Source organism: Panthera leo, chromosome A1, assembly GCF_018350215.1.
Source record: "Panthera leo isolate Ple1 chromosome A1, P.leo_Ple1_pat1.1, whole genome shotgun sequence".
NCBI classification, from domain to species: domain Eukaryota; kingdom Metazoa; phylum Chordata; class Mammalia; order Carnivora; family Felidae; genus Panthera; species Panthera leo.
In genome coordinates, this window is record NC_056679.1 from 142,774,834 (window position 1) to 142,802,068 (window position 27,235).

At 40.4% G+C, this 27,235-nt stretch overlaps 1 protein-coding gene across 1 annotated transcript in view; it reads right to left on the reverse strand.

The window, feature by feature from the left end:
* The window catches only part of DMGDH (dimethylglycine dehydrogenase), a 68,393-nt gene that overhangs the window by 17,865 nt on the left and 23,293 nt on the right, over window positions 1-27,235 (reverse strand). The window contains exons 7-14 of the mRNA XM_042906643.1: window positions 26,031-26,229; window positions 18,520-18,689; window positions 17,338-17,491; window positions 15,479-15,644; window positions 14,180-14,310; window positions 12,708-12,925; window positions 11,098-11,255; window positions 8,098-8,157 (exon numbers count right to left, since the gene is read on the reverse strand). Of these exons, the coding sequence (XP_042762577.1) occupies window positions 8,098-8,157; window positions 11,098-11,255; window positions 12,708-12,925; window positions 14,180-14,310; window positions 15,479-15,644; window positions 17,338-17,491; window positions 18,520-18,689; window positions 26,031-26,229 (1,256 nt within the window). The remainder of the gene's footprint in view (window positions 1-8,097; window positions 8,158-11,097; window positions 11,256-12,707; window positions 12,926-14,179; window positions 14,311-15,478; window positions 15,645-17,337; window positions 17,492-18,519; window positions 18,690-26,030; window positions 26,230-27,235) is intronic.

Sequence of the window (27,235 nt, forward strand, 5' to 3'; positions counted from 1 at the left end):
TCTCATTAACTAGCGGTAAAATATAAAATGGTTCACCACTGTGTAAAACAATTCCTTACAAAGTTGACATATACGTGCCATTTTATGCAGCCATTCCACTCCTATTTACCCAAGAGAAATGTCCTAAACTAGAAACAACCCCAAAGTTCACTGAGTATATAAACAAACTGTGCTATATACATACAATGGAATCCTTTACTTAGAATTAAAAGGAACGACTTATTAATACATGTAATACCACAGATGAGTCTCAAAATAATTATGCTTAGTGAGAGAAACAAAACCAAAACAAAATATATTATAAATATATTATAGGATTCCATTTATATAAGACCCTAGAAAATGCAAAATTGTCTATAGTGACAAGAAGTTCCTTGGGAAGTAGGTGAGGGTATAGGGAGGGTTGGGAAGTAGGGACTACAAAAAGGCCTGAACAAATTTCTGGGAAGAGGGATAGGCTTACCATCCTCAATTGTGGTCGTAGTGTCACAAGTGTATACGTGCATTAATACTTAGCAAATGGTGGAGCGCTTGGGTGGCTCAGTGGGTTAAGGGACCCACTCTTGATTTTGGCTCAGGGCATGATCTCACAGTTTGTGGGTTCAAGCCCAGTGTCCAGCTTCACACTGACAGTGCAGAGCCTGCTTGGGATTCTCTCTCTCTCTCCCCCTCTCTCTGCCCCTGCCCCAGGTGCATGTGTTCATGCCCTCCCTCTCTCTCAGAATAAATAAACATTAAAAAAAAACAACCTGGGGCACTTAGGTGGCTCAGTAGGTTAAGTGTCCAACTTTGGCTCAGGTCATGATCTTGCGGTTTGTGGGTTCAAGCCCCACGTCAGGCTCTGTGCTGACAGCTCAGAGCCTGAGCCTGCTTTGGATTCTGTGTCTCCCTCTCTCTCAGTCCCTCCCCCACTTGCCCCTGTCTGTGTGTGTGTGTGTGTGTGTCTCTCTCTCAAAAAATAAATAAACATTAATAAATATTTTTTAAAACTTTAGCAAATGGTGCACTTTCAATATGTCCATTTATTGCATGTTTAGTTAAGCTGTTAAAATAAAAATATAATAAAAGCAATCTAAAGAATTATTTCAACTTATTCCTAGTCCTGAGTTTCCAGAGACTTCCAAATTTTAAAGCGGGCATCTAAACAGCACACTTACACTTTTAGGGTGGAAATAGAACACTGTTTCCTAACAGAAATTGGATACATATGAGGATACTGATTCAATAGCTGGTAGCTTAATATGCTCTGATAAATGTTTTAGGCATGATAAACTATATCTCAGCCTAGGTTTTACTTCTTTTCTTTCATTTTTCCTTTATCATTTAGCAATGGAAATGGGTAAGGGAATAAGGATGGCATAATTAAAGTGTTACAATTATGTGGTTCATATGGATAACCGTAACAACATCCTCAATTACTCCGCTAGGTGGTATTTCTTAGGGTTTTAGACATGTAAGGAGCCCTCATTTTATACACTAGCAGTCTCGGGTGCAAAATGAAACTAAGTGGCTTTCCCAAGGACACACAGCTAAAATTTGGTGACTTTAAAAAAAACATTCACTTACTGTCCAATTCCAAAGAGACAGAGAGAGAAATTTGGTGCAGAATGTATTAGCCTAGCCAGAGTAGGTGACAGATTTACTTACTTCCAATTCACTACCAATTCCATAGCACCCTCCTTTAACCAAACCCCTTGTTTTAAAGTTCTGTTTATTTACAGGACCACGCAGGCATAAAGGTAAAGAACTCAGAGAGCGGGTCTCAATCTTCATTGCATAACAAAACCAAGAAACCCAAACCCTCCCTGCAGAGCTAATCCAACTGGTTTCCGGTCAGTATTCTTAAACTTGAGGGAGCATCAGAATCACCTGGAGGGCTTGTTAAAGCAGATCACTGAGCCCATCCCCAGAGTTTCCGATTCCGGGATGGTACTCAACACCTGGCAATTCTAACCAATCCCTAGCTAACACTGATGCTACCAGTCTGTGAAACACAGCTGAGAACCACTGAGGGTAGGGCAATCTTTAAAAAGTTCTCCAAGTTAGTGATGTACAGCCAGTTCAAAAGCGTTGGTCTAGCACTATCCCTCTCCATCTGTTTTGGAATCACCTGGAGAATTAAAACAAAACAAAACAAAACAAAATTGATGCCTGAATTCCTACCCTCAGAGGTTCTTTTTATTTTATTATTTTTTAATGTTTTTTATTTATTTTTGAGACAGAGAGAGGCAGAGCATGAGCAGGGGAGGGGCAGAGAGAGAGGGAGACACAGAATCTGAAACGGGCTCCAGGCTCTGAGCTGTCAGCACAGAGCCCGATGCGGGGCTCGAACTCACGGACTGAGAGATCATGACCTGAGCCGAAGTCGGACGCCCAACCGACTGAGCCACCCAGGCGCCCCCCAGAGGTTCTTTTTTTTTTTTTTTTTTTAATGTTTATTTATTTTTGAGACAGAGAGAGACAGAGCATGAACGGGGGAGGGTCAGAGAGAGGGAGACACAGACTCTGAAACAGGCTCCAGACTCTGAGCTGTCAGCACAGAGCCCCACGTGGGGCTCGAACTCACAGACCGCGAGATCATGACCTGAGCCGAAGTCGGCCGCTTAACCGACTGAGCCACTCAGGCGCCCCCCAGAGGTTCTTTTTAAATTGATGTGGGTTGCAGCATGAACCTCAGAAATTTTTTAATCATTTCATGATTTAAAAGAATTATACTCCAGATGATTCTAATGTACGCCAAGACTGAGAGTCACTGAAAATTTTCTGCCTCAATGCCTATTACCATTTACCTAAAATTTCCCCAGAGTTGGGTACTTATACCACTGTAACATATTAGAAACTCCTTTCTGACTTGTCTGTGAGTAATTATTTATTGCCATTCTGGTATTTTAATAATGCTAACATTTATTGAATACTTAGAATGTAGTAAGCCTGGTGGTGCTTTGCCTCTTTGTTTTTGTGTTGTTTTACCTACTAGTTACGCTTTAAATAATTTTTCCACAAAGACAGACTCTGTATTTTCTATCAACATTGTCTTCTCACTTGTGGTTATTATCACCTTATTCTGTCTCTACTGGTTAGAAGCCCATGACAGGAAAAGAGAAGCCAAGGAAGAAATTGGGAGTGGGAAGGATCTTTAAAAAATTATTGGGGCGCCTGGGTTGCTCGGTCAGTTAATCATTCCACTTCGGCTCTGGTCATGATCTCACAGTTTGTGGGTTCGAGCTCCACGTCGGGCTCTGTGCTGACAGCTCGGAGCCTGGAGCCTGCTTCGGATTCTGTGTCTCCCTCTCTCTCTGCCCCTCCCCCACTGGAACTCTGTCTCTTTCAAAAATAAACATCAAAAAGAAAAAATTCTCCCAACCTGCTTCAACATGTTACATTGTTACTTCAGTCTCTGAATCTTGGCAGAAGTTGTCTCTAAATGGACATAGACTCAGTATTTCCAGGAGGAAAATTCCAATATTTATGATTCCATTCTAAGGCAGCTGATTTTCCTTTTGCTCTTGACTAATGCATTTTATTTCTAAAACAAAAAACCAAAAGCCAGAACCACTAATTTTTCCCAAAAAGTAGCTTCTATTGAAATTCTAATACCACTAATAGCAATGATATAACTTTTGGGGGGTAAAGGGATTTTAGTTGAGACTTTAAAGAAATAATTTAATTATTTCTACTTGTATTGCGCTTCTGGTTAATGCTTCCTTTCCAGGCTCTATGCTCACTGTCCACGAGATGGCACTGTTGTGTACTGCTAAACGATCCTCCTGGATCGATATTTTCAGAGTATTAAGAATGTTTCCTACAGTTTCAGTTCCTGAAATGTCATTTGCTTCAAACGTCATGAGATAGGAGAGCCATCAGGAGTTATGTCGTTAACTGTTAGACCTGTGTCCTAGCAAGGTATTTAATGAATGGTGCTTACTCAATGTTGACTCAGAAGGAGACTGAGCCTGTGCACAACTACTTCACATTGATGAGGGAGCGTGGGGCGGGCTGAGGACAAAGTGCAAGCTAGTGTGCTCATGGGCGCGTGCACACACACACACACACACATCACCATCACCACCACCAAATGGGATGTGTGTGATATTCCTCAGGCACTTCTGGCTGCCCAAGGACAAAGGAAAGAAAACAAATGGCCAATTGATAGAGATCACAGTCATGCAGAACATGGGTCTCCATCAACGCACAAATATCTTAGTAAATTACAAGAAAAAGGCAATTGTATCAATAGGCCAGCCTCCAGAAGCCTGTAGACTGTTTCCTGGAGCCCCAATATCACCCCTCCATAGTGATATGGGGAACAAAGGCAAGAAGGTAAAATTAAATTTCCTTATAACCTGCAGGCCATTGACAAATGCTTGAGGCAAATACAGAATATAACATTTCTCCAGGAACCCCCTAATGTCCTAATGTTAATGCCTTACTAGAGGGAAAACAACCTTAGCTTGACCATAGTAAGGCCTCAGGTATCTTAGGAGCCCTCTTTAACAGATCAAAGTCCCTTGGGAGGCCTCCCTTTTGACTTTACCTCCCCAACTCCATAGTATAAAACCAGGTATTCTTCACAACCCCAGCGCAGCTCTTCCTACCCATGAGTCCTGTCCCCATGCTTTAATAAAATCACCTTTTTGCACCAAAGATGTCTTCAAGAATTCTTTCTTGGTTGTTGGCTCCGGACCCCCACCACCATCACACCAAAACCTCATCAACATCAGCCAACGCCATGGGAAGGCTGCAGCTCAAACAACTCTCAGAAGTAAGGAAAGCAAGCAGCATGCACTATTTTCCTTTGGCATCTAAGATTTCTTCAATACTCCATTTTTTCTCTTCCCTACTTTTACACTGGTTTTGACGACAACGCAGTTGTCTCCAAAGAGGCCTGATGGCCCATCTCCTCAGACACCCATTTTCCTCCTTAATGTGGTTAAATCAGCTATTCTGATCCTAACATAAAACGCAAAATCAGTTACAACAAAAACATGACTGTGGGAGGCATCAATTAATAAAACATAGTCCATGCATATTTTAGTATATGTTGCCAGAAAAACATTCCTGGGCAGTTATTCAAGGTTGAAAAGCCCATGAAGCAAAGGACTTTGTTGGGGAAAGTGGTGGGTGAGAGAGCACTGTGGTGAGGTCAGAGGTCACTACACCTTTCCTTGCTTCAGTTTCCTCACCCATAAATGAGGAAGGGGTACTGAGCCACCTTCAGGGGCCTCCTAGCTCCAACACAGCCTATGTCCTATACAATTTTTTAATATTATGGCTTATACAATTATTGTGTAAACACTCAAGGGCCAAGCGGAGAATTCTACATGCTTGCTTCAAAGAGAAAGGAATAAAAGGATTTTATTTTTATTAAAAACCAATTTTTTTTAATGTTTATTTCTTTTTTGAAAGAGAGAGACAGAATGTGAGTGGGGCCAGGGGCAGAGAGAGAGGGAGACACAGAATCCAAAGCAGGCTCCGGGCTCTGAGGTGTCAGCACAGAGCCCGACATGGGGCTTGAACTCATGAACCATGAGATCATGACCTGAGCCAAAGTTGGACACTTAACTGACTGAGCCACCCAGGTGCCAGAGAAAGAAAAGGATTTTAAACAATTGTGAAATGCCCAGGATTTTTTTAAATTTTGTTTTCATTGGTGTATTTATGGAATAAAAAAATATTCCTCTGTCTTAACTGCTGCTTCAGTTCTCATAGACTGTCAACTTTCCAAAGCAATATGAACTGGCATTACATATTCTTTAAAATGTAGTATGAAACCAGATTGGGCAACGTTTTTATTTTTAGGCATAGAACGTGAAGTATCAAATTACATCGTTTAGTTTATAATGTTAATTAGTTTTTCAGAAACCTGTTTCATTTTATAGACTGCTACAAAACAAAGATAAAGTTGTGAAACCACCATACACAATCTGAAAAAAGTTGATCCAACCTATTCCCCAGTCTTAGAGATTAGCTAGCATCACAGTGACACCCATGAACCACCCAAGTCAACATAATTGAAAAAGACTAGCTCAGTTAGGTCCAGGTCCTGGTGCTACACCGCACGTCAACCAACGTAATCACTAGAAATTAACTCTGTGACACCAGAATGAAAACCAGTAATTCAGAAATCATAAAAAACGTACCATAAATCAAAATCATCATCTGTTAAACAACTTAATTCTGAGCTCAGCTTGGGTTATTGAACTAATTTAAAGGAACTAATAAATACACAATCCACACCTGCTTATAATCATAAAGGGAGTTCCAAAAACCCAATTTCAGCACGAAGAGCTCATTTATCTATGCCTTATCCCCAAACAATAATACCCAAACACTGTGAAGCAAGAGAGTCAGTTACCTATTTATCTATTGGTGACCAACAACAGAACTTTAGTGCTTTGAAGAGTCAGGCCATTTTTATCCTTATTTTAAACAACTAAACGAAGACTTCTGTTATCAGAAGGAGCAATCTGCTGTAAGGGTCTGCCCAAATTCTAAGCACCTGCTTTCTCTGGTCTGGAGGCAGATGGTACATCATAAAAATAAAAGTCATAGGGAAAACGCACAGAAAGATATTCCCTTTAAAACCCTTAAGGAGGCTCGTTTTCCTAAAATCTAATACTATAAATATACATGTTTATGTTAATATCTCAGCTTAGAATTTGGGAACTTGATGCAGGGGCATTTAAAAAGTTTTCTTAGCCTGATTCATATGCATATGTTCACATATTTCCATAGAATGGGAAAACGGCCTTTACTTTAGCTGACTAGCACCTAAACAGGACAATTTATTTTTGAAATTCTAACAAGGATCCTACACAGCAGCAGCTGCTGTCCTATCCTTCAATATTACCACTGACTGCATCTCTGTTAGGTTCTTTCACGGTAACTAAAACACTACCCGGTGGGTATTTGAGTCAGCTTGGGCTGCTGGAACAAAATATCACACACTAGGTGACTTTAACAACAAGAAATTATTTCTCGCAGTTGTGGAGGCCGGTAAGTCCAAGATCAAGGTGCTGGCCTATTAAGCTCCCCTGTGAGTGTCCTCTTCCTGGCTCACAGACAGCCGCCTTCTCACCATAGCCTCAAGATGAGGACAGAAAGCGAGCTCTGTTGTCTTCCTGTTTCTCAAAAGAACACTAATTCCATCGTGGAGACCCCACCCTGATCATCTGATTACTCCCCAGAGGCCCCGCCTCCAAATATCATCACATGGGGGTTAGGGCTAAAACATGTACATTTTAGAGAAACACAATCATTCAGTCCATAACAAAGGGATCACTTCATGTATAGTTGCAGGACTTGTATAGACGAAAGAGGCTGTAAGAAATTGGCTTCGTAATACACTTTTCCACAATAATTATGTAGGTTGGTGCTTCTCAAATTTAGATGCATCAGACTCCCTGCAGCTTGTTGAAACACAGGTTTCTTGGCCTGAGCCCCAGAGACTCTGTCTTAGCAGATCTGGGGTGGGATCTGAGAATTTGCATTTCTAACAAGCTCCCAAATGATGCTGATGCTATCTGTCTGAGGTGAGAGCTCCTAATGCAGGGGTTCCCTTTGGAATGTGAATTTCAGTTATCATACCTGTATTGGCTTCTCAGTAAATACTCATTTTATGCTAAACACTTGAAATGTGTCATTTGCTTACACTCAGATGGCGCAGTTACACATGAAAGTGCTTAATAAGCAGATGGGAAGATCTGCTGGCACGGCTGCTTTATGCTGTGAGCACCCAGGGAGAGTCACTTAATGCTCTATGTGTGATTAGCTAACGTGTGACTTCACAGATCACCAGGATTTACAAGAATGTCTACTGACATCTTATCCTTACTAATTTTTATCCCAGAATTTAGCTTTAGTCTTTGAAGTTGCTGGATTCTGCTATCTTACATCTATGAGCATACTGCAATGGCTTGAACTGATACCTAATTTTGACAAAAGCTTAATACAAAGCATATGAGCAATGCTTAGTATTTATGTTCGACTCATTTGTCCTATAATCACACTTGGTTAAATTTTAAAGCATAGCTCTGTCACGAAACAGCATCATAATTTTAAGATGTACTTCAAGTACCCTTCAGAGTATAAACATACCTTATTTAGCTTTATAAAATAGTCCAGTCCAGCTTCCAAGGGATTTGTATCACAGTTCATCTAAAAGGGAAGCACACAGTTTTTTAAAAAGCTTTTTTTTTTTTTTTTTTTTTAAGCAGGCTCCACACCCAGAATAGAGCCCAACACAGGGCTTTAATTCACAACCCTGAGATCAAGACCTGAGCTGAGATCAAGAGTTGGACACATAACCAACGGGACCATCCAGGTGCCCCTAAAGATTTTATTTTCAAGTAATCTCTAGCCCCAACACAAGATCCAGAGTCACATGATCTACTGACTGAGCCACCTAGGTGCCCCTGGAAACACACATTTTAATCTTAGACGAGTGAAAATCATTTCAGTAACATCACCTTCATATATTATTTTCTTAGGGAAGAGAACACTTTTGGATTGTGAAAATAGATTCTGATAGGAAAATTACAGACTGGTCTCCAAAAGTAATTTTTTTTACTCTGAAATTTAAATGTAGCCTGTCAGCAAATACTATTTGAATAGCATATTAGACACTAAAATTCAGTTTGTTTCCATGGCTCTTTTACTGATAAAAATTTTTTTTTAACGTTTATTTATTTTTGAGACAGAGAGAGACACAGCATGAACGGGGGAGGGTCACAGAGAGAGGAAGACACAGAATCTGAAACAGGCTCCAGGCTCTGAGCGGTCAGCACAGAGCCGGACACAGGGCTCGAACTCACAGACCGCGAGATCATGACCTGAGCCGAAGTCGGCCGCTTAACTGACTGAGCCACCCAGGCGCCCCTCTTTTACTAATAATAAATATTGGAGGGATAAAATAACATGCTATTCCTCCCTGAAATAAGACTTTACTGTGTTTTTATATAATAATTTTACGTAGTTAGGTTTGAAAAATTATTAAGTAATTTACTTATCTTACAATTGGCCAGAAATCAGGACAAGTAGACGAGAAAGCAGATGGTAGGAAATTGGCTTCGACAGAGTTCAGGAAAGAGAAAAGGAAACCAGAGATCGCATCTCAAATCTTTTCATATAAGGTTGAGTAATTACAATATACTTTAAGCTAGAGCCTCTATTTGAGACTAGACCTGCAGTTGATAGTTTTTGTTTTGTTATTATTGTTCCCTTTTGTGCTAAGAGAACTGGTCTAAACTCCATAAAAAGCAGCCAAACTTTTTAAAAGACAACACAGAACTCATATAAATTATATGAGTAATATAAACTTGTTTTATATGCTCTAAAATTTGGTCTCACATTTCCTAATCAATCTGAGCAACTGTAAACCGATTTTTTTATCTACTGTATTTTCAGATTTTCTCCAGGAAGAAAATAAAACACAGCACAGAAGATTGCTGTAACGCCACTAGAGGGCGTGCTGGCACTGCTGGGAAATCAGAGGGATGTGGGAGGAAGAAACGCTAAGGGAGGAGAGGGCTCAGGGGAGCAAGCTCGAGAAAATGAAACGCAGGAGAGTGGAGAAATGGCTAACTCCCAAAGGCTGCATCAGCGGTTCATTCCCTGAGGAGTTTGGGGACAGAGCTGTCCTCTATTTCTCTCCCTGCAGCGGCCTCATCGAAGGCCCCAGGTTAAGGCTGAGAATCCCCCTGGAGAGCGCCTCCCCTGCAAAATAAAACCCGGTAACTTGCCCCAGAGCCCTTGTTCTTTCAGTGACTCCAGGGCACTGCCTCTCCACCTTGTTTCTCCCACATGTTTCTGCCCACAGTCTAAATGTCCCAAGGGCCCCCGCTTTCAAACCCACTTTTCCCTCCAATTAAATTCATTCTATCACATGCTAGGCACTTTAATATCTACAGTAACTCCCTAGGATAAAGATTATCTTCATTTTTTAGAATAGTAAACAGAGGCTCTGGAAGGTTAAGTCCATATAGCTAATATGTGATGGAGGATAAATTCAAACCCAAGAAACCCCACCCTGAAGTATATCTGTTACTACTATCCTTTATGTCACTGCTCAGGCCTCAAACCTCAAGGAACCAACTTCTAAGGAAACAAGTAGGAATATGAAAAAATTTAGGTATCCACAGATAGCCTGTCACTGGAGATCAAACAGAACACAGTTTAAACTATAGTTTGGCCACTTTCGTGTTATCTGGACCAAGTTATTTACTGTTTCTTAGTGTGATTATATATAGAATTGGGATGATTTAGATAGCCTCCAACTCCAAACTCCTTGCCCAAAAATCACCAATAATACCATCTTTTTTTTTTTTAGTTTTTTTTTTAAATCTTTATTTTTGAGAGAGAGAGAGAGAGACAGAGCATGAGCAGGGGAGGAACAGAGAGAGAAGGAGATACAGAATCTGAAGCAGGCTCCAGGCTCTGAGCTGTCAGCTCAGAGCCCGACCTGGGGCTCAAACCCACCAACTGGGAGATCATGACCTGAGCTGAAGTCGGACGCTTAACCGACTGAGCCACCCAGGAACCCACCAATAATACCGTCTTCAGGAAGAGTTGAGAAGGTAAAATAAATCATGCATATGAAAATGGTGTGTAACTTGGTCAGAAACCCTTAGTTCCTGTTATCAATGGTGGAAGTAGGCTGGACCAACACATCCTAGACCACCAACCCTGCTCCTCAGAAAGACACTTTTTCTTGCTATTTCCCCCAAAAGCTACATGATAAGAAGAAAATGGGGATGGGCAACACGACAGAGTAAGAGGAAGAATCTGAAAAGTGCTCCTCAAATACTGTAGGGTCAGCAGGCTCCACTAAAGCAGACACAGTTTCACACAGAGATGGATGTCCAGGGCTCTCTGCAACGCAGGAGGAATTAAAGCAGAATAAACAGTGTGCCATAATTCCACTGAACTTTCAACTGAAAAATGGAGGAGAAAAACATCTTCACTTAATTAAATAGGGTTATCTAATAACACATAGTTTCTCGTATAGTCAGAGCCAACGTTAATGCAATTAAAATTAGCCCTCATACAAAAATCAGATACAGTAAACGAAATTTTAATGAAGTTGCTGGCATTTCAAACCTCTGACCCCCAGGCTCTGAAAGCTTTCTCCAGTCTTAAGGCATTCATGGCGTATGTTCCGAAATTGTCAATTCCCTCCTCCTGGCCTGCATTCATGATAATGTCATAAAGGGCTACAGAATCTTCTCGTCTGTGGTACAGCTCCCAACCCAGCTCACCTGAAACAAACCCACAAGTACCACACTAGGGTAAGAACAGTGATCACCAGGTCTAATGCGCGTCAGCTGAAACAAAAATAAATGGAGATTCCACGTATGCAATACAGACATTGCTGAGTTTTAAAAGACCAGTTCACAAAAAAGCTGCAACTACCATACCCAACCCTTTCCCCACAAAGGAGCCTGCCATATCACAGATGCATTCATGCCCCATCCTATCTCCCAGAGAGTGGTAACTGGGACACCTTTTCTCATGACACAGAAAGATGTTAATATAGGAATTTATCTGGACTCCTGCCTCAGCTTCATAATGTTATGTGACTAATTACATATTAGTATGGCTTAGTTTATCATTACAAAGGGTTCAACGTTTAGAAATCTCAACCCCCAACTCCTTTCTTCCAAATCACAAGTCTTAAAAATATAGGCAACTGACAATTATTCATATGGTCTTTTTTGTGGGATAACCATTATCTCTAATGCTCCCCCATATCTCTCTTCTTCCCCACTTGGTCATATTATTCATCATTAGAGCTGTGGGCTAAAACCAAATGAAATGAAACCCAACCCAAATAGTCTTGTTTATTTTTTATTCTGCTTATGCTTTATTCTGGTCACCATTTTGCCAAGGTCAGGTGAAAGAAGGAGGAAGAAAGTGTACAGCAGAAGCCCAGAGAAGAGCAATAGCCTTCATACTTTATGCGTTCTCCTTGTTCCCCAATGTTGAGGGCTGATGGTGATGTGTTTTTCAAGGACACCACCAGAACATGAGTAACATGTAATTGAACGAACGCCTGGGCACCAAATACCCTTTCTATGAAAGAGCACGGAGGTCTAGAGGAAGTTGGAAGTGAGCCTACAGCACCAATGGGGAACTGAAGAACATTAATTCATCTCTATTTCAAACACCTACTATGTACAAGATTAAGTGCTATATGAAGAATTCCCTAGTGCACTTAGAGTCTAGAATGAAAGTCTAGAAGCTGCTACATGAAGACTTCCTAATGCACTTAAAGAGTCTTAGTGGTAATGCCTTAAGACAGGTGCCTGATACATTTAAGATGGTCTCTAGGAGAGATTCTATCTATGGGAGACCACCTTGAATGTTCCTAGATAGAGTCAGCTGACCTGAATACTCTGTCAACCCTTCCAACTATTCTAACAGCTATCCTCCTCCAACTTTTTTATCCATCCTTCCCAGTAGTAGGTAGCTATGAGATTGGAACAACAACTGGAAATCTGGGAAATGACTCTCCCAGCATAGGAGTGAATAGCCTGTAAGAGTTGGACAGGAGAAATCTTCCTCCAAAGTTATACTGACAAAAGTCAGTGTGTATGTGTGTATGTGAGCATGCGCATGCACACGCATGTGCACAGGTTCATTTCTGGCAGCTTCTTTTGAATTTCAGAGACTTTCTCTTAAATTTTAGAGAATCGTTTTCCAATTCTTACCAGTATAAGATATCCTAATAGCAGTGACAGGAATGTTTGAAACCTTTAAAGACTTGGTCTGAAGAAACTTGAAAACATCATCACTAAGATCTTCAGAGGTCAGTTTCTGAAGAACCTTTCTTGCATGGGGCCCTGCAATCCCAAGAACTCCAAGCTCATCGGTTATGTTTTTAATTTCAACATCATATCCACCGTTGACTGCCTCTTCTTCAATCCATCTGCATTTGAGTCATAAACATTGTGTTAAGTCTTGCTTGAATAACACATGTTGGTAACATATTATTTCTCTGAAGACATGCTCTGTGTCTAGAATTACCAGAAAGTCCCCAGAGTGTCATTTCATATAATAACCTAATTTATTAAGCTGAGGAAACTGAGTCCCAGAGATGTCAAGTGATTCTCTTTAAACCACCCACTCATAAATTTGGGGGGTAATTTTTCACAGTACAGAAGGATCCTTCAATTTAAATAAGCTCTGCCATATAATTCTTTTAAAGAGTGACAGCCCTATTGCATTTAAACTAATGATTCAATCTTCAAAAATCAATTTAAACCCAAATTTTCTCTAATACCTATACATGGAGGCACATTTGTGCTGCTAAAGGTTAATAATGTGCCTGCCACCAGACACCTAACTGCTTTGGCAATCACAAGGAAACGACAGAAACTCTAAAGACTGGTTTCAATTTCTAAGTCTTGATGAGTTATTGGAACCCAGTCTTAGGGTTTGTTTATAATTTATTGAGTAGTCCCTGGAGCTACATGAAATGATCATCTGGATTTACACAAAGCTAGCTACTAAGATACATCTTGGATTGGTGGATATCATTGGCATCGTTTTACAGCCAGAGTGAGGATCTCAGAGCAAGACATTTATTAAACATTAATGTTCCAAATATTTTTGGAATACTAAAAACTACAGATTTTATAGTAGACAAAATCACAGACTAAAGATTCATGTGAAGGATTGACTTGGCAGCTCAAAGACTTAGATCTAGCTGTGGGCCAGAGGGCACAAGGCATGGCAAAGGAGGAAGATAACCCAGGGAGGCAGCTCACTGAAGTGCACTGAATGTGGGCATCAGAATCAAAAGGACTGGCTTAAGCAAGTTACTTTAACCCAAACTTCAGTTTCCTCACATGAAAATGGGAATAATATATACCTGGAAGATATGTCTATTAAGAGGATTAACTGAGATAATGTCTAAAAAGAGTTCTGACACATTGATAATGCCTAATAATCAGGAGTTAATATTAGAACCAGTAAACCCTATGGATGAATTACCTTTTGGAAGAGTGGGGACAGGGTCCCTCACTTCAAATAATTTCCTATAAAAGACACGAAGTTTATTGGAAAGAATAAGGTTTGAGAATTTAAGTTGTACTTTCAACTACTGGCAAAAGAAAAGCTCAGTGAAAGTTTAGATCAATATATAATTCATATAAAATTTTCTTATTAGCTGTGCGCTTACCTAAGATCATGAAGTTCGGATCCAGAACCAGTTATTAGTAGAAATTCCCCAGGAGTTTGGTGAGAAACAGTCAATTCAGCATACACTCGACCTTTTGGTGTCAACATGTGACTTATATTTGTAAAACCCACCTACACAAAAGAATTTAAAATTACCTCAATATAAAATTAAAATCTTACATAGCCTTTTAGCACAACATGGAAATAAACAAGTGTCAGTGAAACATATCTGAATCATATCATTTATATCAATCGTGTGAACTATCTTTAAACCTAAACCCAAGATTAATTTTGGGTAATTATAATTATTTGTCATCAAAATTACACTTCAGTCAATTTCGCAGTTCTCTATTGACAGAATTTAGCAAAGTCATAGAGTCCTTGGATGACAATTCATTCAACAAAAATTGTAATTAGAAAATCAGCTAGAATATTTATTCATGGTCTGTTGAAGAGCTATAGCATTCATACAGAAACCAGTAGGTGGACTAAAATAACATACTGGGTTTTTTTGTTTTTGTTTTTTTGTTTTTGTTTTAAATGAGAGGATAGATGGGGTGCCTAGATGGCTCAGTCAGATAAGCACCCAACTCTTGATTTCAATTCAGGTCACGATCTCAGGATTGGTGAGTTTGAGCTCCACATCAGGCTCCGGGCTGATGACATGGAACCTGCTTGGGATTCTCTGTCCCTCTCTCTGCCCCTCCCTCACTCACTCGCACACACAAACTCTCAAAATAAAATAAACTTTAAAATACATACATACATACATACATACATACATACATACATACATACATAAAATTTAAGAATGAGGGTTCCCTGGGTGGCTCAGTTAAGCATTCAACTTCCACTCAGGTCATGATCTCACAGTTTGTGAGTTCAAGCCCTGCACTGGGCTCTCTGCTATCAGTGCAGAGCCCACTTCAGAAACTTTGTCCCCTCTCTCTCTGCTCCCCCCCCTCAAAAATAAATAGAAACATTTTAAGAAATTTTAGGGCGCCTGGGTGGCTCAGTCGGTTAAGCGTCCGACTTTGGCTCAGGTCACGATCTCGCGGTCCGTGAGTCCCAGCCCCGCGTCGGGCTCTGGGCTGATGGCTCAGAGCCTGGAGCCTGCTTCTGGTTCTCTGTCTCCCTCTCTCTCTGCCCCTCCCCCGTTCATGCTCTGTCTCTCTCTGTCTCAAAATAAATAAACGTTAAAAAAAAAGATTTAAAAAAAAAAAAAGAAATTTAAAAATGAGAGGATGGAGAATTAAGCAGACAGGAATCCTGAACCTTGTACCCATATAAGGTTATTTACCTTTGGAATGACATTTGCAAAGAGATGGTCCAACAATCTAACAGAGTCTTGGCCTTTGATGTTAAACTTGCCAAATGGTGACAGGTCAATAACCCCTACGTTTTGCATAACCTGTTTATACTCAGATCCCACAGGCTCAAACCAGTTTGTGCGGCGAAAACTTGGCCTAAAACACAATGTTTGTGGTAAAACAACTGTCATTCATTTTCAGAAAATTACAGAGTATTTGAATAAACCTATAGATCTAGAAAATCCTATTTGGGAAAAGAAGTAACATCTAAAATTCTGTTCTCTGAATGATACATATATGGTAGAAGCTGATTTTTTAAAGTTACTCTTCTATTCCTTTGACCCATTTTGTAGTGAACGAAGTATTAATTAACTAGAAATTAAGATAGGACATGTGGGCTTTCAGATCTGGAGGAAAGCATAGAAGTCTACCAGCCCTGAGGTTTTCAGTCTTGGCTGAATATTAGAATCACCTGGGGAGCATTTTAAAAAATACCCATTTTCTGGACCTAATTAAATCAGAATAGAACGGGGTAGAGCTATCTTGTCCAGTGCTTCTCAAACACTCATGAAACTGTACATCATTTACAAATGTTAAAATGCAGATTCTAATGTAGCAGGTCTGGGGTGGAGACCTATATCCTGCATTCTAACAGTCTCCCAAGTGATGTTCATGTTGTTACAAGCAAGAACCTGGTCCAACATCTGCATTTTTTTAGAGAAAAGGTACAAGGTGACTTCCAGGGCCTTTATCTTAGTAAATGCCAGAGCTTGGCCTGGAACAAAAGTCTACTGACTCATTCACGGTTCTTCCCACTCGGCAAAGTCAACTTCTAATGTGGTATTTTAACTGCAGAGCAGAATTCTGTCTGATAAATGAGTTTTCAGTTGTTTAATTATTCAAATAATGGAAGGAACAGGTCAGATCCAAAGAGCAAAGGTGAAGAACAGATTTGGCATTTATCCAAGTCGTTTAGGAAAAACCAAACCAGTATTTTGCCCCCAGATAATCTAGACTTTCTACTGAGCCCAAATTCATTAATCAACAACTGGGCCTCTACTATACTTTGTACCATTTAGATCTGGTCTTAAAGTAGACATCAAAACCTGTTTAGTAAGCAAAATGACAAGTCCAAAAAAAAAAAAGAGGTAACAATTTCTGGATTTGCTATTTGTTTTCTCTTGGTTTATGGATTCTCATGAGAAAAAAATATATAAGCATTATTAACCCCAAATGACAACAATGGCTCAAAATCCAAGTATAACAATGGTAACAACACTAGAGGAATTCAGAGGATTGTTTCAGTGACATGCTTTATGCTTTAGCTTAACCTAAAATGCTAAGTAAATGATCCTTTCCCCTAATTTATCAATGGTACATATATTTTGCATGACTCAGTGCACACACACTAGAAAGCAGTTGCTGTGAACTATCTTTGATAAATAGAAAATCCACATTTCTAGACTATTTCCATACAACATGATTCGACCAGGCATCCTAAAGCAGGACACATCTTTAGGAGCCACCTGAAGCCATGTGGGGATCAAGAGGGGATGGGGAAGGTTCCCCTGAGCTCCTGGAAAATGCCAAGTGGAGGCTTCACCTGAGCTGGCTGTAGGACTCTGGAGGCCACATGGGTCCTAGAGATGTGAGCCAATGTCATGTGGGATAGACTAATGCCTCCATTGCCAGAAAATCATTTTTGTAGGAAAAGGCTCAATGCTCTTTGGAAAGGGTGGAGTGACTTCTTTGGGGGCGCAGGGGCAGCGCTTCTCCGACGTCCCTCCATTCAACTTCCAAAATCGAGTTCTACATTCAGAGCCACAGGCAGGTCATGCCATTCACTTACCTATACCGAGAATCCTGGCCTGGTTTGTAGAACCAGTGTGGCTGCTCCCAGCCTGCATGGAACCCCATGGAACACTTAGACTCCAGGATTTTATAAAGCCCACTGACTCGCTGAGTTGGTCTCCCAGCAAATCGCTCTTCTTTAGGATAACCAACTGGAAAAGGAAAACTAGTACCTAAGTACCATATAACCGAAACTGTAAAAAACTTCAAAGGGATTCAGAAAGTAGAAAACACAGTTCTTAACATCCAGAAGCACATATATGTATGAAATTTACGTAAAAGATGGTAACTAGCTTTCTTGGGGTGAACATTGCACAATGTTCCCAAATGTCAAATCACAGGGCACCTGGGTGGCTCGGTCAATTAAGCGTCAGACTCTTGATCTTGGCTCAGTCATGATCTCAGGGTTCATGGGATCCAGCTGCCCTCGTGAGGCTCTGCGCTGGCATCAGGGAACCTGCTTGGGATTCTCTCTCTCCTGTCTCTTCTTCCCCCTGCTCCCACAGGCAACCACATGTGCTCTTTCTCTCTTTCTCTCTCTCTCAAAATAAATAAATTAATTTTAAAAAAAGTCAAATCACTATGTTGTACACCTAAAACTAACATAATATCATATATAATCAACTATACTGCAATTTTTTAAAATTATGTAAAAAAAGCCAGACTGTCATTCATATAGCTATCCAAGGATAAAGTAAAAGTAAATTTAAAACTTAAAATCACTTGGGGAAAAAAAAAAGCAACTTAAAATCACTTGGGGCGCCTGTGTGGCTCAGTCAGTTAAGCATCCGACTTCGGCTCAGGTCATGATTTCGTAGTCTGTGAGTTCAAGCCCTGTGCTGACAGCTCAGAGCCCGGAGCCTCGTTCAGATTCTGGGTCTCCCTCTTTCTCTGCCCTTCCCCAGCTCATGCTCTGTCTGTCTGTCTGTCTGTCTCTCTCTCTCTCTCTCAAAAATAAACAAACATTAAAAAAATTTAAAAACTTAAAATCACAGAAGCACTCCACACATTAAATATACAAACTCATATAAGATTCCTTCTTGTGTCTTAGAGGCATAATGCTTATTAGAATCCCTAAGTACTCCCACCACAAAGCACAGAATAACAAAGATCTAAAATCAGAGGCACTGCAAGTCAATTCTGTACACACTTTACAGACAGTAGTAAATTTGCACTTTACCTATATTGTTGAATCCATATGACTCTCTTGCTTTGGCCTCAGTGTACTGAGTTGTTGTCCATTTGCCATAGCGATTAGGATCCAATTCTATCAGATCAAAAGGAGGTTCTCCATGCAGGATCCAGTCACTGAGATATTTCCCTACCCCACCAGCGTGGATTATGCCATATCTTTCAAATACAGAGATAAACACCCTGTTATGAACACATGTTGTTTTCCAATAATGAAACATGTCCAACTCTTCTACAGGGCCTCCAAGTTGGAGTGTTCTGTGATCTTCAGAGCAGACAGTCAACATAATGCTTATACTATAGTTTTTTTCCTCGGGAAAAATACATGTTTGGGCATCCAAATTAAATGTACCTGACTTGATAGCTAGTTTGTTTCCACAGTTTCAAGAGACGCATACCTGCAAAATAGCCTACAACTCTTAGCTAGAAAAGATGCTCACTTTAGGAAAATGGAGGAAAGGAAGAAAAGAGGAAGATGTGGTTATCTTAGCAGGCCTTCTGATCTAGAATTATCCTGACTGATGGGAACCTTGCAGGAGAAACCGTACACTGCCCAGTGACACATCTCTTCTCAGACTCAACTTAGTTCAGGTCCCCTTAGGCGATGACCTCTGTGCAAGGACCTTGAATTTTTATCTTAGAAGCATTCAGGGGAAGAGGCACTCACCCAGGGGCTTGTGGGGAGGAGAGAAAAGGAACACTGTCCCCTGTATTTTGCAACTAATGGGTCACTTGGTGATGAGGGTCTATTGTTGTCTATTTCTATATGATGATGCTTTAAAACCAAGAACATCACTGTGGCAAATCATTTGCTATCAGATGAAGGATTCACAGTTTAACATTGGCCATGTGCAGTACTAACCACTCCCTCTTGCCTAGTGAAGGACTTTCCTATAGGTTTATCTGTGGTTTAAGTCAAGACAAGCTTCTGAGGAATTAGATGAGCAGAAAGTCATGTGAGGGATGACCAAGAAATGGAGCTACATGAGCAGACCTCAAAATGCAAGAAATTCCAGTATCGTGAATGACCACAACTTAACAGCCAGACTCATAGGTTCTGAGAGCTTGGGAGCACCTGAGCAAAGACTTTAAATGTTAAAAACTATTTTCCCACAAGATACCAGTATTGCCGTTTTACAAAAATGAATAACTAAGTTTGTTATGAGGATATTTCTCAAGTAGAATAAAAAGGCGACAATTTATATACTTCTCCAAATAGTTAAAAAAAAAAAAAAAAGACATTGGTCATCCAAATCACCCACAAACAATCTCACTAAGTTTCAAGAAAGCAAGAAAAATTATTGAATGTATGCTTAAAATTCACTTAACCAGGCCCAATGTATGATATACAAAAGCTGTCATTTTTGAGATCTAGAGATACTGTTTATAAGACTTGAAATTGTGTTTTATTGACATTTATTGAGTGCTTGCTATTTGCCAGGCATTGTTTCCACCTAACATGTACCAGATGATTTATTCTTTAGCAATTTTATTTTACCACTGGGAAAGCCAGTCCCCGCTTAGTGATTAAATAAGGTCACACTGCAATAAAGGTCAGGATACAGACTCCGTCAACTGACTTCAGCATACACTCTCTCTAACTAAACTTTACCTCTTCAACAGTTCCCAATTTTCAGCCAAGGCACACATGACAGACAGCGTTCACATCCTTGACAGGCTCTTGGGAATAGCCAGGACTGTGCTTGGTTTCCTGTGGCCTCACTGCTATGCCATCATGTTCTTTCCCTTTCAGTAGTGTATATGAGCTAACAAATGGGGCTGAGTGCTGTCAACTGGGGAGAATCCTGAATCAAGGATAATTTGTTTTCAAGAAGTGTTTACTTTACAAACTTCAGCTCTCTAACCATTAACAAGCTATGTGTCAAACGCCACACTACTGAGTGTTATGAAACATGTATTGAGAGCCCCTGGCTTAGTAGTTAAAAGCAAGCATAAAGTAAGAGAGCTCTGGGTATGATTTCACTCCTGCCAGTACTAACTGTGTAACCATGGGCAAGTTGTGTGACCACCCTGAGCTTTAGTCTTCTTTCATGCACACTTCCTTTATGGTTCTGGTGGAGAACATTGGCATGACATTGAAAGCACATAGTAGGCCAGCAATGCATGCTTGCTGTTAGGCCCCTATATAACTAGTAACAGAGTATGCCTATGCCCAGTTGATAAGATTTTCATACCAAGTAATTTGTGTGGCATGGAAGTGGAAGGGAACTTAATAAGGAAAGGAGAGTTAGGTTCTTCTGTCGCTAACATTAATCTGTAGAACCCGCTTCTAAATGGCCCAGTGACTCTGCTTTTTGAATGTTTGTGTCTGCTTTTCAGGATAACTCCGTTAAACTGTCAGATGTTATATCTTACGGCACTCTCCCCTCCTTAAGTTTCCTGTTTATAATGTGCTCTAAGCCAAGAAAACTAGATTCAATTCAATACAATCCATTAAACATGTTGGTTGACATGGTGTCACCTAGAAGCAAAAAACCTTTTGTTAGAATTGTGACAAAACAAAAGTAATAGAGTTTTGACTGAGGGTGATCTGTGAGTAAGGTAAATGAGCACTGGCATGTATGTACACAGTTTGCAAGTTCCCCAAGTTCTCTGGACGGTTGTATCAGAATAACAGACACATTGAAATGCAGATCCCTGGGCCTCTCCCCAGACCACTGATTCAGAACCTATAGGAGTAGTGTCTGGGAATCCATTTGCTTATAGTTTTCCAATTCAACACAACTTCATGGGTTCTCCTGACAAATAGGAATTACACAGATACGATGTAAAGGAGGATGAAACATACATAAGTGACTAATCACAAGGTTGAGATTATTTTTTAACATGGGCATGTGATTCTCCTGCTTAGCCAGGTATGGAAACCACTGGCCTCCAGAACCAGGGAATGGATCACTGATGCAAGCCAGCAAGGGCAGCCAATGTAAGCATTCCATACTACATAAGAAATATCTTAGCAAGATAGCAACAAGTCCTTTGTTCAGACCAAATCTGTCAGAGTGTGAGGCACTTTGCCTGCCCCTCACCTGTCATCTTCCCTATCCATCTCCCAACATCTACAACCTGGGAAAATTACCCAGAACAATCAGAGCAGGAATGCAACATTAGCCCCATGCAAGTACATACAATTTCTAGGTAATAAGTAACTGGTATTCTAAAGAAATCAACTTCCTAATTTCCTTGGCAAGTAGTAACAGATGCTCCATTAAAATATAAATGTAATAAGGCCAGGGATACTGTCTGCTTGTTCAGAGCATGGCTCGTGGTCAATGATCCACATATATTTGTTGACTAAATCAATAATTCTATGATTCAGCCAACTGCAGAATCAAAAATAATAAAGACCTAGGAATGCATTTAGCAAAAGAAGTGCAAACTTGTACTCTAAAAACTACAAATCATTGCTGAAAGAAATTTTAAAAGACCTAAACAGGGGTGTCTGGGTGGCTCAGTCAGTTGAGCGTCGACTTCAGCTCAGGTCATGATTTCATGGTTAGTGAGTTTGAGCGCCGCACTGGTCTCTGTGCTGACAGCTCAGAGCCTGGAGCCTGCTTCAGATTCTGTGTCTCACTCTCTCTATTCCTCCCCTGCTCCTGCTCTGTCTCTCAAAATAAATAAAAACATTAAAAAATTTAAAAATAAATAAATAAATAAATAAATAAATAAATAAAAGATCTAAATAAATGGAAAGACATCCCATGTCCATGAAATGGACTTAATATTGTTACAACAATACTCTCCAAATTGATCTACAGATTTAATGCAATACCTATCAAAACCCTAGGTGGCTTCTTTGCAGAAATTGACAAACTGGTCCTAAAAATTGCATGAAAATTTAAGGGACCCAAAGTAGCCAAAACAATCTTGAAAAAGAGAGAAAATTCACACTTCCCAATTTCAGAACTTACTACAAACCTATAGTAATCTAAACAGTGTGGGGGTGCCTGGTGGCTTAGTCAGTTAAGCATCTGACTCTTGATTTCAGCTCAGGTGGTGATCTCATGGTTCATGAGATAGAGCCCTGTGTGGGGCTCTGTGCTGACAGTGCAGAGCCTGCTTGGGATTCTGTCCCTCCCTCTCTCTCTCTCTCTCTCTCTCTCTCTGCCCCTCCCCCACTCACATGCATGCAAGTACTCTCTCTCAAAATAAAGGCTAAAAAAAAAAATGTGGTAATGGCAGAATTGGGAGTCCAGTAATAAACCCATACACATATGGTGAAATGACTTTTGTCAAGGATGTTGTGGTATAATAAAAAATAAATATTTGGTCTTTGTCCCCAATTCTTGGCACAGAGCTCCTAAAACCTCTGGAATTTATAGTCTTTGTATGCTAATGAGATGACTCAAGGTGGAGTGAGTGATACCTGGGGGCTTAAACAGGGGCTGGTTCAAGAAGTTGAATCATCAATAGTTGATGATTTCATCAATTATGCCTATGTAATTAAACCTCCATAAAAACCCCTAAATGACAGACTTGAAAGAGCTTTCAGGTTCTGAACGCACTGATGTGCTAGGAAGGTGGTGTGTCAGAGAGGGCATGAAAACTCTGTGCCACACTCCTCCCCCTCACACCTCACCCTGTGCATCTCTTCCATTTGGCTGTTCCTCAGTTGTATACTTTATAATAAATGGGTAAAAGGAAGTGTTTTCCTGATTTCTGTGAGCCATCCTAGTGAACTGTCAAGCCTGAAAAGGGGGTTGTAGGAACTCGCAAAGTTACAGCCAGTCAGAAGTACAGGTGATCCCTGGACTTGCAACTGGTATCTGAAGTGGAGGCAGTTTTGTGGGACTGAGTCCTTAACCACTAACTCTGGAAGTTAAGATCAGAATTGAATTGAATTGTTGGACACCCAGTTGGTATCAGAGAATTAGAAAATTGAAAAATTGAATGTGGGTATCAGAAGTGGTGTCAGAAAAAAGATATCACAGAAGCCAACATAATTCAATGAGCAAAGAACAGTCTTTTCAACAAACAGTGCTGGGACAACTGGCTATGCACAAAAGAATGAACTTGGACCCCTACCTCACATCATATACAAAAATTAACTCAAAATTGATCAAAGATTTTTAATTTTTTTTTAATGTTTATTTATTTTTGAGACAGAGGGAGACAGAGCATGAATGGGGGAGGGGCAGAGAGAGAGGGAGACACAGAATCGGAAGCAGCCTCCAGGCTCTGAGCCATCAGCCCAGAGCCTGACGCGGGGCTCGAACTCACGAACCGAGAGATCGTGACCTGAGCTGAAGTCGGACGCTCAACCGACTGAGCCACCCAGGCGCCCCTGATCAAAGATTTAAATGAAAGAATTAAAACTATAAACTCTTAGAAGAAAACATAGGTATGAATCTTTATGAATTTGGACTGGAAAATGGTTTCTTATATATGAACTACATGCTCAAAAAAAGAAAAAATACGCATTCTGGACTATATCAAAATTAAAAACCTTCATGCTTCAATGGACACCATTAAAAAAGTGAAAAGACAGCCCACAGAAAGGAAGAAAAAAATTGCAAATCATGTATCTGATAAAGGTCTTATGTCTAGAACATATAAAGAACTCCTACAACTCAACAGTAGAAAGACAAATAATCAATTTTTTTAATGGGCAAAGTATATGAATAAGCATTCCTCTAAAGAAGATATTCAAGTAATGTACACGAGAAACACTCCTACATACACATGCCTGCATACGGATGCTATTGATTACCTAAACCCTCAGTTACTTTATACCTTCCAGGTCCTCTGTCTCCATCTGGTTTTCTCCCTCTAGATGTCCCAAAGATATCAACTTAACACTTCAAACCCAACCTTTCAAAAATGAAACCCATTATTTTCCTGATTCTCTGTCCCCATGGCCCCAGCATCCAACCAGGGGTCAAGTTAGAAAGTTAGCCATCGTTTGCTTTTTTTCTCTTCCTTAAGACCTAATGCAATCAATCATCAAGTCTAAATAATTTTATCTCCTATCTCTCAGTCCCTGCTGCTGCTCCCTCAGTTCAGACCACAGCCCCTCTACTGTACTGGCAGAACAGCACCCCAAGCAGTCACACACCTCTGGCCGGACCTCACTGCCTTGTTTTTAGCTGTAGCCCAGTGCCTAGCAAAGAGACCTTGTACAGAGCTGGCAAACATGAGATATTAGTTGAATACATGGCCAAATAAAACGGAGAAGAAAAATAGAATATTAGAAGCTGTGATATGATAGTAAAGTGGGTTTGACATTAATATTCAACAAATTAATGGGACAAATATTAAGGATGAAGCATCAAATGGGTAACAGAATCATAAATAGTAAGCAACCTGAGGAATCATAAAGAAACAAATTATGTTGGATAAACCTGAATTATGGTGAAAAAGGTATCATATACGTTATTCATTTGATACTCGGTATTATGTTTGTCACACTGTGTTATGAAAACAGCCTTGTAAAATTGGGGCAAATTGACCAATATGAACATACACAGCATGAAAAGAGACAGGAATAATGGAAATGGCAGGAAATATGCAAAGAGAGGTTTCCAGGAAATCACTGCCCTTCTATGTGATCATCTTTAAAATCTATACAAGTGATTAAACCATTATACAGTCAGGATTTTAAAAGTGAATTTTTTTTTTAAATTTTTTTTTTTAACGTTTATTTATTTTTGAGACAGAGAGAGACAGAGCATGAACGGGGGAGGGGCAGAGAGAGGGGGAGACACAGAATCGGAAGCAGGCTCCAGGCTCTGAGCCATCAGCCCAGAGCCCGACGCGGGGCTCGAACTCACAGACCGCGAGATCGTGACCTGAGCTGAAGTCGGACACTTAACCGACTGAGCCACCCAGGCGCCCCATAAAAGTGAATTTTTAAAAAAAAATTTTTAATGTTTATTTATTATTTTTAAGAGACACAGAGAGAGACAGAGAGTGAGCCGGGTTAGGGCAGAGAGAGAGGGAGACACAGAATCTGAAGCAGGCTTCAGGATCTGAGCTGTCAGCACAGAGCCCAACATGGGGCTCAAACCCACCAACTGAGAGATTGTGACCTGAGCTGAAGTCAGACGCTTAATTGACTGAGCCACCCAGGCACCCGAAGATTGAAATATCTTATTCCTCATATCTCAATGGTCATTTAAGGAAGAAAACTCTGCCCTTCTCTCATTTTCCATTTTGGACTGAGATTACGAGACAAGACTTATCTATAATACTTGACTCTATTAAAAAAGATACTTGACTCTATAATAAATGTTGAATTAAATGGAGATACTCAGGGTGCTTGGGTGGCTCAGTCAGTTGAACACCCGACTCTTGATTTCAGCTCAGATCATGGGATAGAATGTCGCATCAGGCTCCATGCTCGGCGTGAAGCCCGCTTGGGATTCTCTTTCTCTCTCCCTCTGTCCCTCTCCCTCACTTGTGCTCTCTCTCTTGAAAATTAAAATAAAATAAAATAAAATAAAATAAAATAAAATAAAATAAAATAATAAAAGAGATACTTACCCAAAGCCTATAGCCACCCAGTAGTTTCTGACTCCCTGATGGGGCCCCACCATAGGCAGAATGTCAGGAGAATAGGTGATAGGACCATTGACGATATTGATGATATCAGCCTTTTTCAAGACTGGAACCATTTCCATGGCAGCTTCCACATGTTCCATAATTCGGTCAAGATCAGACTCAAAGAGCTCCTTTCCAAACCCTGAAGAGACATACCATTGTGGTCAGGATGCCACAATTGCCCTGACAGGTATTCCAAAGTGACTTAAGTCTGAATCAGTTTACATTTAAAGATGGTCTTATGGAAGGTACTTCTTTTTTTTTTTTTTAAATCTAAACTTAATATTCACTATCAACAGATAAGTACCCATCACATTTCTGAGAATAATAATTTATTTTTGTTGAAATAATAAAATCATGAAAGTTAATCCTCTTAATAATAAATATAAATCTAGGTATATCAACGGTTTTCAACATGTAAACCAATCATAATTTTAAAAAACAAACAATAATTGGTTTGTCAAGAGAGAACTTTTATCTTTTAATTAACCCTAAAAGTCTGATCTATCCTCCCAGTTAAGGGCAAATGGGAGCTTGCAAAGTCATGTCAGGACACAGGGCATAAACAGAAAACTACTCCAGGATCTAGAATAATGGATGCTAGATGTCTTTTAGCTCTCAGCAGAGAAAGAATGGCATGGAGGCCTCCTCCCTCACGCCCACTCCCATACGTATTTGAGAGCTAGATTCTTAGAAAAGAGTCAGGGTCTTGAAACACAATAATTTCCTCATTTGTAAAAGGTACTGTGATTGAAGGCAGGACCACAGATGAGCCTCTAAAAGAACTTCTCCACCAATACTGGTGACTTTCCCGCACAGCAGTCAGCCAGCTTCTTGTTCCTCCTGTGAAAAGCATGTTGGGTCAGTTGCACGGAGGCCTGCAGACCACGAGGGTTGGACCAGGACATGTACGCTCCCAGGGCGAGCTAACAACCTGGCTCTTCCTCCAACTTGGAATTTGGAAATTTAAATATTTGTTCAACATTTATTTGGAAGATGGGGTGCCTGGGTGGCTCGGTCGGTTGAGCGTCCAACTTCAGCTCAGAGCATGATCTCACGGTTTGTGAGTTCGAGCCCCGCATCGGGCTCTGTGCTGACAGCTCGGAGCCGGGAGCCTGCTTCGGATTCTATGTCTCCCTCTCTCTCCG